The sequence below is a fragment of the Barbus barbus genome (assembly GCF_936440315.1).
Source record: "Barbus barbus genome assembly, chromosome: 33".
In the NCBI taxonomy this organism is placed as follows: Eukaryota; Metazoa; Chordata; class Actinopteri; order Cypriniformes; family Cyprinidae; genus Barbus; species Barbus barbus.
In genome coordinates this window covers 4,188,491-4,200,961 of record NC_136761.1, presented here as the reverse complement: position 1 = coordinate 4,200,961, position 12,471 = coordinate 4,188,491, and the positions used below count along the sequence as shown (strand labels likewise).

The following is a 12,471-nucleotide window of genomic DNA, read 5'->3' as shown; positions in this document are numbered from 1 at the left end:
CACTCAGTGGATCTTTGTAAAACATTTGTTGGAAAACAGTGCCTTTCGTCATCCAAGTAAAAAAAAACAATAAGAAAATGAGAGTTTTGTTTCAGATGGAGTCTATTTCTGTGCCTTATTTAATCTCTTATTGGAATGGTTTAGTAAGTGATATTCCCTGGAAGTAAGTTTGGTCATTACCTCACAAATATTTAATTACTAACAAAACGAGAGAAATTGCATTTAAGTTGATAAATTCATAGAATTTACCCGGATAAGTGCTCTCTTAAAAGACTTAAGAATGATATTAATACCAACTGTTCTTTCTGTTTAGAAAACAATGAAATATCTTTACATTTATTCTGGAATTGCTCTTACACAACATCATGTTGGCGTGACATTCTTGACTTTATCAAAAGTTATGTGAATCCTAATTTTGAGTTTACTTATAGCAATGTCATTTTTGGCTTTCATGAATGTGAAAAAAAGTGATGCTTATTTTATAAACCTTATTTTCCTGTTAGCTAAATATCATATTCATAAATGTAAATTTTCTAAATGCACACCTCATTTTGTAAGATTCAAACTTGAATTGTAAATGTATTTTAAATCTATTGAATTCTCTACGAACTTGAAAGCAATAAGAGCAGTGGACTTCGCACTTCCTCTGGACTGTTGTTGTGATTTGACGATGACTATTGTTATTGTTTTTTAGTTTTTTTTCATGCATTCAATAAAAAAAAAAAAAGATAATTTATTTTAATGTGGTGCGTTGTCGCCCTTTCTACGTCAAAATCTGTCAAATCATGTAACGTGAATGTCGTAAAGTATCTTGCTCGAGACTAAAAATACGAGTTGAAAGCATAGCGAGCCGCGGAAGAGATACTGTTTCTCAAACACTTTCCGCGAGCGCGATTTGAGACAGCGTGAACATGGGCAAATGCGTTTCATCCATTTGTTCATAACCACTCGTAGCCGCGCATACCCCCTTTTTGTGTAGGGCCCCCAGAAGCCTAGGATCGGCTCTGTTAAGTACTGCTAATAAATGGCTAATATTCTAGTAATATGCATGCTAATAAGCAACTAGTTAAGAGACCCTAAAATAAAGTGTTACCAAAATATTTTCATGGAACATGACCTTTACTTGATATCCTAATAATTTTTGGCATAAAAGAAAAATCAATCATTTTGACGCATACAATGTTTTTTTGGCTATTGCTACAAATATACCCCAGCGACTTAAGACTGGTTTTGTGGTCCAGGGTCACATATTAATGTCTTATTCTGCATGACCATATTTTAGATCAATTGATCTAATAAAGAAATTTGTTCAAGGAAAACTCTTAGTTAATAATGAATATGTATTTCCTATTCTAGAGTCTTACCAAAAGTTTATAATTCTTAAAAAAAAACTATCTTTAAGTTTAAAAATCTAAATAAATTTAGAACCTTTTGTATAATGGAAGGTTCCACGGATGTTTGAGGTTCTTGATGGAACAATAAAGAACTTTTAATTTTAAAACTGTGGTGTAAAAATGCGCTTGGATCTTAGTCCACCTTACCAACTTTGCTGTCCTCTGTTCTTTGTTAAATGACTCAAAATCAAATAAAATTTGTGATCCAAGACATCTTATGGGATGTCTACAATTTAATACAATTTAAATCACTCACAGCCATTATAGGCAGATTATACCATTTGGCTGGTATTGGGTGTTCATTACTCTTATTTATATCACAATATAATCCTCACTTTTCTGTCATTTTAATGTGTTGTAATAAAATCGAAGTTCAGCTCAGGTTTAATTTGTGACAGTAAACTGACCTTTTTTCTAGTACTGTTTATTTATGTATTCATGCATTCATATTCACTTCAAAACAGTATGTTTAAGTTCTGATAATACATTTAAAATATAGTCACAAGCAGCAATTCTCAGGGTCCAAGCACCCATGTGGAGTCAAATTTATCTTATGTGTTTTTTAATGCAAAGTCCATCACATATTTTCACTGATAGTTTGATGAAACTGATTGCAGTCACACACTGGTGTCAAAAGGGTCAACAGACTTCCAAAGGAAATTACAGTTAGAGTGAAATTAAAGGGGTCATATGATGCGATTTCAAGTTTTTCTTTGTCTTTGGAGTGTTAAAAGTTACAACTCGTCCACGCCTTCCTAAAACACCTGATTCAAACACGTCCCCACATGTCTACGTCACTGTGTTGGAAGATTTGCATAACACCGCCCAAATGTTTATGCAAAGAAAGAAGGCGTAACCTCTCGCTGTAGTATTGTTGCCGCTGCCTCGATGTCGTGGAGACGCTGTGTGTTTCCAAATGTGTTAAGGGGCGTAACATTTCTGTCACACGCTTGCGGTATTCGGCCAATCACAATGCAATGTTTGTACAAATCGATGCGTTTCAGAAAGGCGGGGCAGAGAGGAGCAACGATAATGTAAAATATGTGGAAAATAATGTGTTTTTTGAACCTTAAACAGCGTAAACATTGCATTACACTAAATGCACAAAATAATGTTACTTTTAGCATCATCATATGACCCCTTTAATTTTTCCTGTCAAAACATATGTAATTAGGCGATATGTGGTGTATTAAATGACACAATTGCGTGTTATAGAATGTCATATAGGTTATCAAGCAGATGTTGACTTGTGCACTATGCTTGCATGTTATTTTAGCTTGCAAAAAGGATTTTAATCATACATTTGTACAAATTATAATGTAGTAATACTGTGATGAAAAAATACTACAGAACAAATTGTCATATTACTGAAAACTACGCATTAGAAAAAACAAATAAACTGAACAGTTCTAGGGCTGCAGATGCTGTTTATATAATAATGTGCTCATGAGAATGTTGTTCATACCACAGTACTAAATAATTGTGTCTTTAAAGAAATGTATATATTATCTTCAAAGAGACAAATAAAAGTGTTTCTTCATTTTAAATGTACAGAAAGATTGGGATATATAAGTTATAATAACACTGAATGATCTATGAGCATTTTATAGATTTCAAGTATATAAAACTATATCACCACTGTGCCATAATTCTACAAATACACTGGTTCTGAGCATTTATTTATCATTGAAACTAATGGAAACTTTGGATAACTTTTTGTCATGGGTGTCTGGGGATGATGTGTGCTATGTTTCATGCCAATCAAAAGGGGTTTGAAAACTGAAATATGGAACTGAAATATTTTTTTATGGCCTAAATCAAGAATTTATAGGAAGCAGGAATTTTGAATCTTGCCCTTTCTATGACACACTTACTGCAGTTTGTAGCAGGAAAAAACAACCCACCAACCCATAATGATCAGATACTTGCTATAGGCGCAGTGCTGAAATTTTAATTAGATCTGTATTGGATCTATAAAATCTATCTAGAAAAACATCTGTGGCTTTGCTATGAACTGAATTAGCTGAGGAAAAAAAGTTTAACTCATATTCCAGTCACACAATGACCTTCTGCTAATAGCTCTTGAACTCAGTTTGTTCCCGATATAATATCCTCCCCATAACACCTATCAACAAACAGCACTGTACATGCACTGCATGTGAATTCACTTACAGCCCACAAGCAACCCACATACATTCCCAGAGCTGTCTTTTTCTGTTCATGATATGCTATTATACCGCATTCCAGAGGGCCATTCAACTTCCAATCCAAAATATCTCCAGTACATTACCATGACTTGAGTGCTTTTTCCAGCATCAGAATTCAATTTTATTGTGTGTTAGTATGTGCTCATGAATAAGTGTGTTCCTATTCAAATGTGCTAAGCTAGAGGGGATTGCTGTGGTGAGTATAATGTAATCTGTAATGGAATTGTTTTGGAATAGCACATTTATGTTAATTTGAAGGGGGCTGAACAACATGCAGAGAAATGGAGACGAAATCAAACTTGACGTATACAGTGTAAATTTAAAGCAGACAATGGTATATCTATATAATGTAATACCTTAAATCTATACATATTACTTAACATATCCTGTCAAACTCACAATTTGCACATTATTACTACCGAACCTCAGTAGGAGTTTACGCAAATGAAACTGGATTTTTATATTTTCTCTGAGATTCTAAACTCACTGCTGCAGTGGTGTCCTGGGTGGTTGCCAGGTCATAGATATGTGATTGCTAGGGTGTTTAGTGCATCACCATGCAGCTGTAATGTTTGGCTTGGTAGCAAGGGTGATGTCAGGTGATTGCAAGGGCATTGCTATGTGGCTGCTTAAGTACAGGAAGTATTTTAGTAAGGACTATTTTTTGGCACATGGCTATGCAGTTGCCAGAATGTTCTAGGTGGTTGCTAGGATTTTCTGTGTGGTTGCCAGGTGGTTTTAGGTTCTGTTGTTATATAATTACTAGGGTTTTATGGGTGAATGCTAAATGTTTTCTACACTGTAAAATGTGGTAACCAGTAATCGTTACCTTAAAAACCTATTTCTACCTGATTTAACTCATAAAATGAGTTTTGTTGGTATATACTGTATCTAATGTGGTATTTATTTAGTGTGATTTAGTGATAAATTCTATTTTTGAAACTTGAATTAAACCAGTTAATATGGATGTGACTGGGTGGCTGCTTATGGCCTAATTCTAAAGAATTCAAAATCAATGTCTCTATGGGTCCCACTTTATATTAGATGTCTTTAACTACTGTGTAATTACAGCAAAAAAAAAAAAAAATATATATATATATAATTTTAATTAATGCAAATGCATTATATATTGCAATATATATTGTTTGGTACAATGTGTTTATTGTGTTCATGTTGTATTGCAAAACACTTTTGCTGCTGTTGAGGGGGGATACAGTTAAGGTTAGAGACAGGTGTCATAGTACAGTTAGGTTTATGGTTGGTTATGGGGTAAGGTAACAGTATAATTATAGATGTAATTACACATATTAATTACAGGTGTACATGCAGGTTTTTTTTTTATATAAGGACAAAGTAAAAACATGTATGTACACAGTAAGTACACTGTTTAAAATGATTAATTTAAATGTTAGGACATAGTAGTTAAAGACACATATAACACCCCTAATAAGTGTGCTGAAGGACAGCCATGGATGACTAACCTGATATCTGATGGAGGGGTTGGTTATCTTTAAACCAGGACAGCTGGGGAGAGGGTGTGCCCTCGACATCGCACTCCATCTGCAGCGACTCGCTCACATTCACCGTCTGATTGGTGGGGTTGTTACGGTATCGAGGTGCCTCCAGTGCTGGAACAGACACAGGAAAATAGAGAATATGCTTTTAGTTTTGGTTAGATCTTCACTGATAAAGCACTTGTAGTGACAGTGACATATAGACACATTATACACACACGGGACATTTTAGCTATTGGGCAATAACAGTTCACGCATGAATAAAAGAGGTGTATCAGTTTCAAAATGTACAAGTGGACAGTGTCTAATTTATAAATAGCTCTGTTCCAAAACTCAGTGGGATAATATATATTTTTAGGAATCCTGAAAATTTCATTCAATAATAATAAGTATTGGTCCCACTTTATATTAGGTGGCCTTAACTACTGTGTACTTACATTAAAATGAATCATCTGATACAATGCACTTATTGAGTACATATTGTGTACATGTTTTTACATTGTACTTATATTTTTAAAAATACCTAAATGTAATTACATCTGTAATTAATTTCTGTAATTACATTTATAATTACACTGTTGAGCCATCCCTTACACCTTAACCCACCCTTAAACCTACCCATACCACCAAACCTGTCCCTAACCTTATCCGTATCCCACCTCAATATCAGCAGAAGTGTTTTGCAATACAATATGAGCACAATAAGTACATTGTACTTATTTTTTGATGCAAGTACATAGTAGTTAAGGCCACCTAATATAAAGTGTGATATTTTAGATTTTAGTGGAATATTCAGTAATTAGCTTAGCAACACTAATGCCAAACTCCATTGGAATCTTGTGTAAGAATTAGAGTCTCTGTGATTTACACAAGTATAGTCTGTAATACAAGTGAGTAACTACTTAGAGCATTCCAGTCACTTTCAAGTTTAGGCTGCTACCTTAAAAGTCAGCTTTGTATGTAAGTAGCAAACAGTAAGCTGACAGCAGGAATGTCCCTGGACTTATAAATAATAAAACTGATAATTGATTGACCTTCACCTTTGACTGGGATGTACTTGCGATGGCAATGTTTCTCCCCACTGCGCCGGTTCTGCACCTCACACACGTAGTTTCCCTCGTCCTGCAGCTGGATGTTGGTAATGGTGAGCTCCAGTACCCAGTTGTTGCTGGTGGTCTGGAATGAAAGCTCCCCCCCCAGAGACTCGGTGTATTGGTGCAAACTCTTGCAGTCCAGCTCTGGAGGAACAGCCTGCGGGTCCAGACGGTACCACCGCAGGTTCTCATAGGTGTAATTATCGGCATTACACTTCAGCCGTACCAGGTCCTGCTCGAGAGGATCTTCAGAGGGCTCCATCTCTATCCCAAATCCCTCTGGGATAGCTGAATAGGAAATGAATGTGAATAATAAGAAAAATAATGGCACGCATCTCCTGGATAAAACACAACTTAGCGTATTCATGTCTCTTTCTGTAGACTGTAAAAATGACAATTTTTAATGATTTTTAAATCATTTTAATGGTAAATAACTGTAATACTACAGTAAAAACCTGTTAAGTGGATGCACAACAGCATTGGCGCTATGTATTGTGATTATTTTTGTGATTTCATGTGCAAGAAAAGCTGTCAGTTTTGCTGCCAGATCTCGATTACCGCATTGTATTATTGTATTTAATATAAAACTAATGCATAAAAGTGTAAAACTGATGTGTATGTGTGTGTGTGGCAACATCTCTACTCCTGAATGAACACCTGCCATGGTGTTTCTCATTCATCATCTCTGATACATTAGATTGCATACCCAGTGAAAGTATGGAAGCCTGGAACCACAATGTGAAAAAAAGAAGAAAAATTAAGTTGGGGTGGAAATAATGTCTTAGATCATTCCCGAGCCTAAGTCCTGAGATTTTTTCTCTTTCTCTCTTTCTGAATTTCTTTTTCTCTCCAAAAAAACCTTTTTTTTTTCCTCTCTTCAAAAACTTTTTTCTCTCCTAACTTTTGTTTTTCCTTGAATTTATCCTTAAATAATGCATTTACCAAAATGTATGTTACAGTAAATTGCCTGGAGATGAGTGCTGTAGTTCTAGGTATAAAGTGCTTTCTTCCAGACCTGAACGGCTACAACATGACTCTAAAAATGGTTCTTTCAGTTGCCTCTTCCTGCATAGACTTTGTCCTTGAGCTGGACTTTGAACATAGATCAGACTATATTCGGAAGGTGCCTTCCTCTATCACCAAACATCAGGAAATGCTCTGGTCTCTTGTCAGGTGTTCTCCTATAACTCAGCAGGCATTATAGGAGAGACTCAGAGCTATTATCTTGGGGTGTCATTAATTTTGGCCAATTTGTATTAGAGAAAGCATTTATTTCATAATGAGATTTTCCCCCTTCTTCAATTGTTTTACTTCAATAAAAGGTTGGGTATTTGTGAATGTTTTGAATAAAAGATCAACAGGATTAACAACCCAGATGTATTTTCACAGGCTTCTTTGTTTATATTTCTATTATACTATTCTATTCTGTCTAATTTATTTATTTATTTTTAATTAATAAAAAAAACACCTTGCAATGTGCTCTGTGCTAGACTAACTGAGACTGGTCACAGCACTTGTATATTGTTGCTCTCTTGTTGGTCTGATTGCTTCTACTTTGGAAGTCGCTTTGGATAAAAGCGTCTGCTAAATGACTAAATATAAATGTAAAATGTAAATATTTATAAAGTGTGTTAATAATTCAGAACACAACTGTATTAGTATTTACCTCAGCTCATGGATACACTTAGATTCATATGTTTTTCTTTTTAACACCTATGTTTTAAAGGTGGTTGTGAGTATATTACAAGGGTAAAATAAACGCTTCAAGAACTGTCAATTTTGATTTCATGGTGATTTAAGCATGCGCTATTGTGATGTTATTGAAAATCCATACAGTTTTGTTTGGCACAAAAGTGTTGCTGAAACTCACTGGTCACGTAAAAATAGATCAATCGTTCATCTCTTCCCACTTTGTTCTCTGCTGAGCACTTGTACATAGCCGACACATTGGCGCTCTGAATAACCAAACGGCTGACAGTCTGTGGAAACAACAGAAGCAATTTCAAAGACTGAATTGTTTTAATTTGGATCACAGGCAAAATAAATCATTGTTAAAGGGATAGTTCACCCCAAAATGAAATGTCTTCATTATTTACTTGTGTTGTTGTTTCAAACCTGTATAGATAGCCTATATAGAAAACCTTCCGTGGAACACAAAAGAAGTTGTTTTGAAAAACAAGTCAGTGAGATTCAATGCCTTTTTGTGCTCAGAAGAAAGATGTTCAGAATGAAATACAGTAAGAGTAAATAAATGATGATTTTTACATTTTGGTGAACTATCCCTTTAAGCTGTATACTGTATTACTCTCTCTTTCCCCTGCCACTATTCCCAGGGTCACGTACAGGAAATGACCTCACAGGTGTGACAGAAAACAGGAAGAGAGTGCTGTGTTAATGTGTGTTTATTCCCTCTCCATCCAGGAAGCAAGAACTGGAAGATGGGTTTAAATATTTCGAAAGTGGAAATTGTAACGCATTCGCACCACCACCTCCCTCACCCTAGATGTCAAGTTTTGGATATCTGGTGTCACATAAAACACTCAGGGTTCAGGTTGCGGGCACATAAATTTGGTTCAGACATTTATGGGAAATTTTCAGGAAATAAGAATAATTCAAACAGGAAGTGAACCTTTTCTTTCCCGTCCACCATCTCAGTCAAAGTTTCAATACTCTCGATAGGATTGACAGCGTGTTCAGGATCCAAACCTATCCAGTTTTGACAGATGGGAATCTTGTCTCGTTGACCCCTTCGACCCCTGTGAAAATGAAAACACAACTATGAAGGCCATAGGACAGATATGGACAAAATGTCTGTGGACAAAACATCAGTCTCACTGCATTTATAAATTACTCCCTAACGTGTGTGTGGGAAAGAGAAAGAGAAAGAGGGAGGGAGAGCGGGAACATCAGATGCAGGATGCGCACATTGACAGTTCCCACACCAGGAAGAGCTTTTAGATGCATCTGCCTTCCTGTGTATGATGAGAGCTAAGCAAGGAACGACAAACGAAGGCCACACATGAGCGTTAGCCTTTGATTCATTTAACAGAATTAACACAATGGGTCTGTTGCAAAACCCAGTAAGCTGTCTACCTAGAAAGCATTTTAAGGGATCATATACAGACATCCTGACAAAAGACTTGGTTGAAAATGGTATTGAATCAGATCATATTACAGGGGGCCCCCAATCTGACCAGGGCCCTTAGAATCATCCCAACCTCTTCAACTGTACACACGCTATAAGGCAGCATTGTATCTATCCTTTCCAAACAAGGCAATCCTACAACACACTGCAATAAGCTCAGTGAAAAAAAATAGAAGAATCTTACAAATTGGCAAGAGATAAATATAGTAATAGTAGATAGAAGAAAAAAATATATAAACAGTTTAATTAAAATAAAAAATAAAAAATGATTAGATTTGTGTGTGCTCAGAATGCACTGCACTGATCTTAATCAAAAATATGTATCCAAGGTATATATATTGGAATTTAATCAAATATGGCCAGTTCACAATATTTAAAAAAAAACGTTTCTTGACTTGTCTTCCTATCTTGGATTTTTTTTTTTTCACTGAGCTTGTTGCAATGCATTCTGGGATTGTCTTCTCTGCCAGGGATACTTGCAGTGCTGTCTTAAAAATGTATCTTAAAAAACAGCATATTTATAATATCTCCTGACCTCTTCACAATCTTCTATGATTTTATTCATTCAGCTTGCAGCAATGCATTATGGGATTGTATTTTTGGTAACACTTTAGTATAGGGACCATTTCTTACTATGAACTAATTGCTTATTAGCATGCCTATTATTAACATACTCTATTGGCTGTTTTTATTAGTACTTATAAAGCACATCTTCTGCATGACCATTTTCTACATCCCTAATCCTACCTTAACACCTAAACCTACTTACTACCTTACAAACTATTAATAAGCAGCAAATTATGAGTTTATTGAGGCAAAAGTCATAGTTAATGGTTTGTTAATAGCGAGAATTGGACCTTAAAATAAAGCGTGATCGTATTTTTCATTAAAGATACGTATATTGCTAACTATATTAATGATAAAAGATAACTATTAGGGCTGCACAATTAATCGAATTTCTAATCGCAATTACAATTACGAATGTCACAATTAGGTAATTGTTCAAAGCAGCAATTAATCGTTCAGAATCCACATATGTTACTCCGTGTGCTTAAGTGTTTTCTTTTCTTTCTACATGTTATCTTAAGGGTTTTTGCATTGTTTTAATTTTAGTTTTAGTATAGCTTTATAATACCATGGATATTTTTACTTTTTTATTTAAAGAAGAAACCAATCCAATATATAGTTCACATTTGAGGCTTAATATAGAAGTTTTTCAGTTAGATTGTTTTCAGTTTGTTTATTTTCATCTAAAAATATGGCATGCAGTTGCTGCAATCAATGGTATAAACATCATTCAATGTAAATTGTGATGATCGTAATTAATAATCGCAATTACAATTTCAAGGGAATAATCGACAATTATGATTTTTGTCATAATCGTGCAGCCCTAATAACTATATTATTATGTTTACACTAACAGATGAAACATTTCTGTTCATTATAAGTGCACACAGCAGTTTTATTTGCCCTAAATGTTCAAGCTCTTAAAAGAGTAGATTCTGACTGGCTGTCAATGTTTGAAAATCATTCTGTAAGCGATTCCAGTGATATCGTTCCTCTGTGTCATTAATGTTATAGTTGTGGTGTGGACTTTGCTATTCTCATAGAATTAGAATGGTTATTTACACATAAATTCCTGAACCTACCCTTTAGCACCAAGCACGATAACTTTCCACTCACGCAAAGTCAGCACGAGTAATGTAGCACTGATTAAAAAAACTGCCTTCGGCACAGATTGCATAGCCAACTTGTACTGAAACCCCATCATGGCAGCGGTGAATTACCCATATAATGCATATAACTGTCTAGGTAGGCAGCTCACTTGGTTTTGGAACGGTGCTAATATCTACAGCCTTAGAGTGGAACTCACAGCCTGATATCGAGAAATAATAACTGCTGATAAATATATAATGCACTCTGAGTGCTGGTTTGAGTGTGATCAGGGACTCTAGGCCTCAGCTGTGTAGAAGTGATGTAAAAGCAGATGGGAATTGTGGTTCGCCTCCGGCTCTCTCTGGACCTGTCTGAATGATGCAGCTGCCGCCCGTAGCTCTATCCCTCCAACCCGGACTCTAGAAGCAACTCAAACCACAGAGAAGATCCAAGCAGTCCTCTTTCAGGGCCAGAGGATGCTTAAATGCCTCTGTCTCTGTGCTTCCTGTTGTTTAGACGACAGGCCTCTGTCCTTCACACTGTGCTCTCTCCATACTATAAATATCCCTAACGCCCTCCTAACCTCCCCACCTTCCCCAGCTGCCTTATCTCCAGTCAACAAGGAAGAAAAGCTGCCACCGCGCCGCCCGCTCAGCCTTTACTGCAGAAAAAATAAACAAGGCTTCTGAAAACACGGGAAAGAGTGTCTCTGACCAGTAAGAGACTGTGGGCATGTCGCCAAAAGCGACAAAGACTATCCACTCTGAACTCAATGTGAACTGCAAGCACTGGCGTTTAACATTCACTGGTGATTTTGACAGCTTCGCCAGATCAACTAATACTCCCATTGATCCAGTGCTGACACTGGGAGCGCAATCCCTTCAGAGCAGCAATATCCTGAGACTTGAGATATTTGGAGAACCTCTTAACCTCTCAACAGTCACTTTGGAAGAAAGCGTCTGCTGAATGCATAAATGCAAATGTAAATTCTCAGCCCAACGACATTAATTCTTGACCGGCAGAGGTTTTCAACATTATTCAGAAAGTGTGTCAGATGTGACGAGTCGATCCCCTGGTTTCTTACAAGGTTCTGCGGGTGCTGTTGAGACCGCAGGGGCTCCACGGCCTCCACTGCCAGGTGATGGTTGCAGGAGGGATCCCGGTGGCAGTGCAGGTAAGCGTCTGTCGACTGCTCCTCCTGTAGGGGTTAGTAGGTGCTGCTGCCTCCTTCTCATGGATCTGAGGAGGAACTGCACATGCAAAGCGAGAAATTTAAGACATATATCATTATTACACTTTCGAATAATTAACATTAACTGAATTACATTAGTTGACAAGAACTAATAATACAACATTGATCAATTAAGCATTTATTAATAATAGTTAATGTTAATTTCAACATTTACTACACATTATTAATTTACTAATACATTATTAAAATCAAAAGTTGGGTAACACTTT

The 12,471-nt window shown here is 36.2% G+C and overlaps 1 protein-coding gene across 3 annotated transcripts in view; it reads right to left on the bottom strand.

The window, feature by feature from the left end:
* The window catches only part of LOC306853691 (vascular endothelial growth factor receptor 3), a 62,779-nt gene that overhangs the window by 10,654 nt on the left and 39,654 nt on the right, over positions 1 to 12,471 (bottom strand). For all 3 annotated transcript variants that reach the window (XM_079391285.1, XM_079391284.1, XM_079391283.1), the window contains 5 exons: positions 12,095 to 12,260; positions 8,839 to 8,965; positions 8,080 to 8,188; positions 6,156 to 6,497; positions 5,083 to 5,229 (listed from right to left, as the gene is read on the bottom strand). In XM_079391285.1, the coding sequence (XP_079247411.1) occupies positions 5,083 to 5,229; positions 6,156 to 6,497; positions 8,080 to 8,188; positions 8,839 to 8,965; positions 12,095 to 12,260 (891 nt within the window). The remainder of the gene's footprint in view (positions 1 to 5,082; positions 5,230 to 6,155; positions 6,498 to 8,079; positions 8,189 to 8,838; positions 8,966 to 12,094; positions 12,261 to 12,471) is intronic.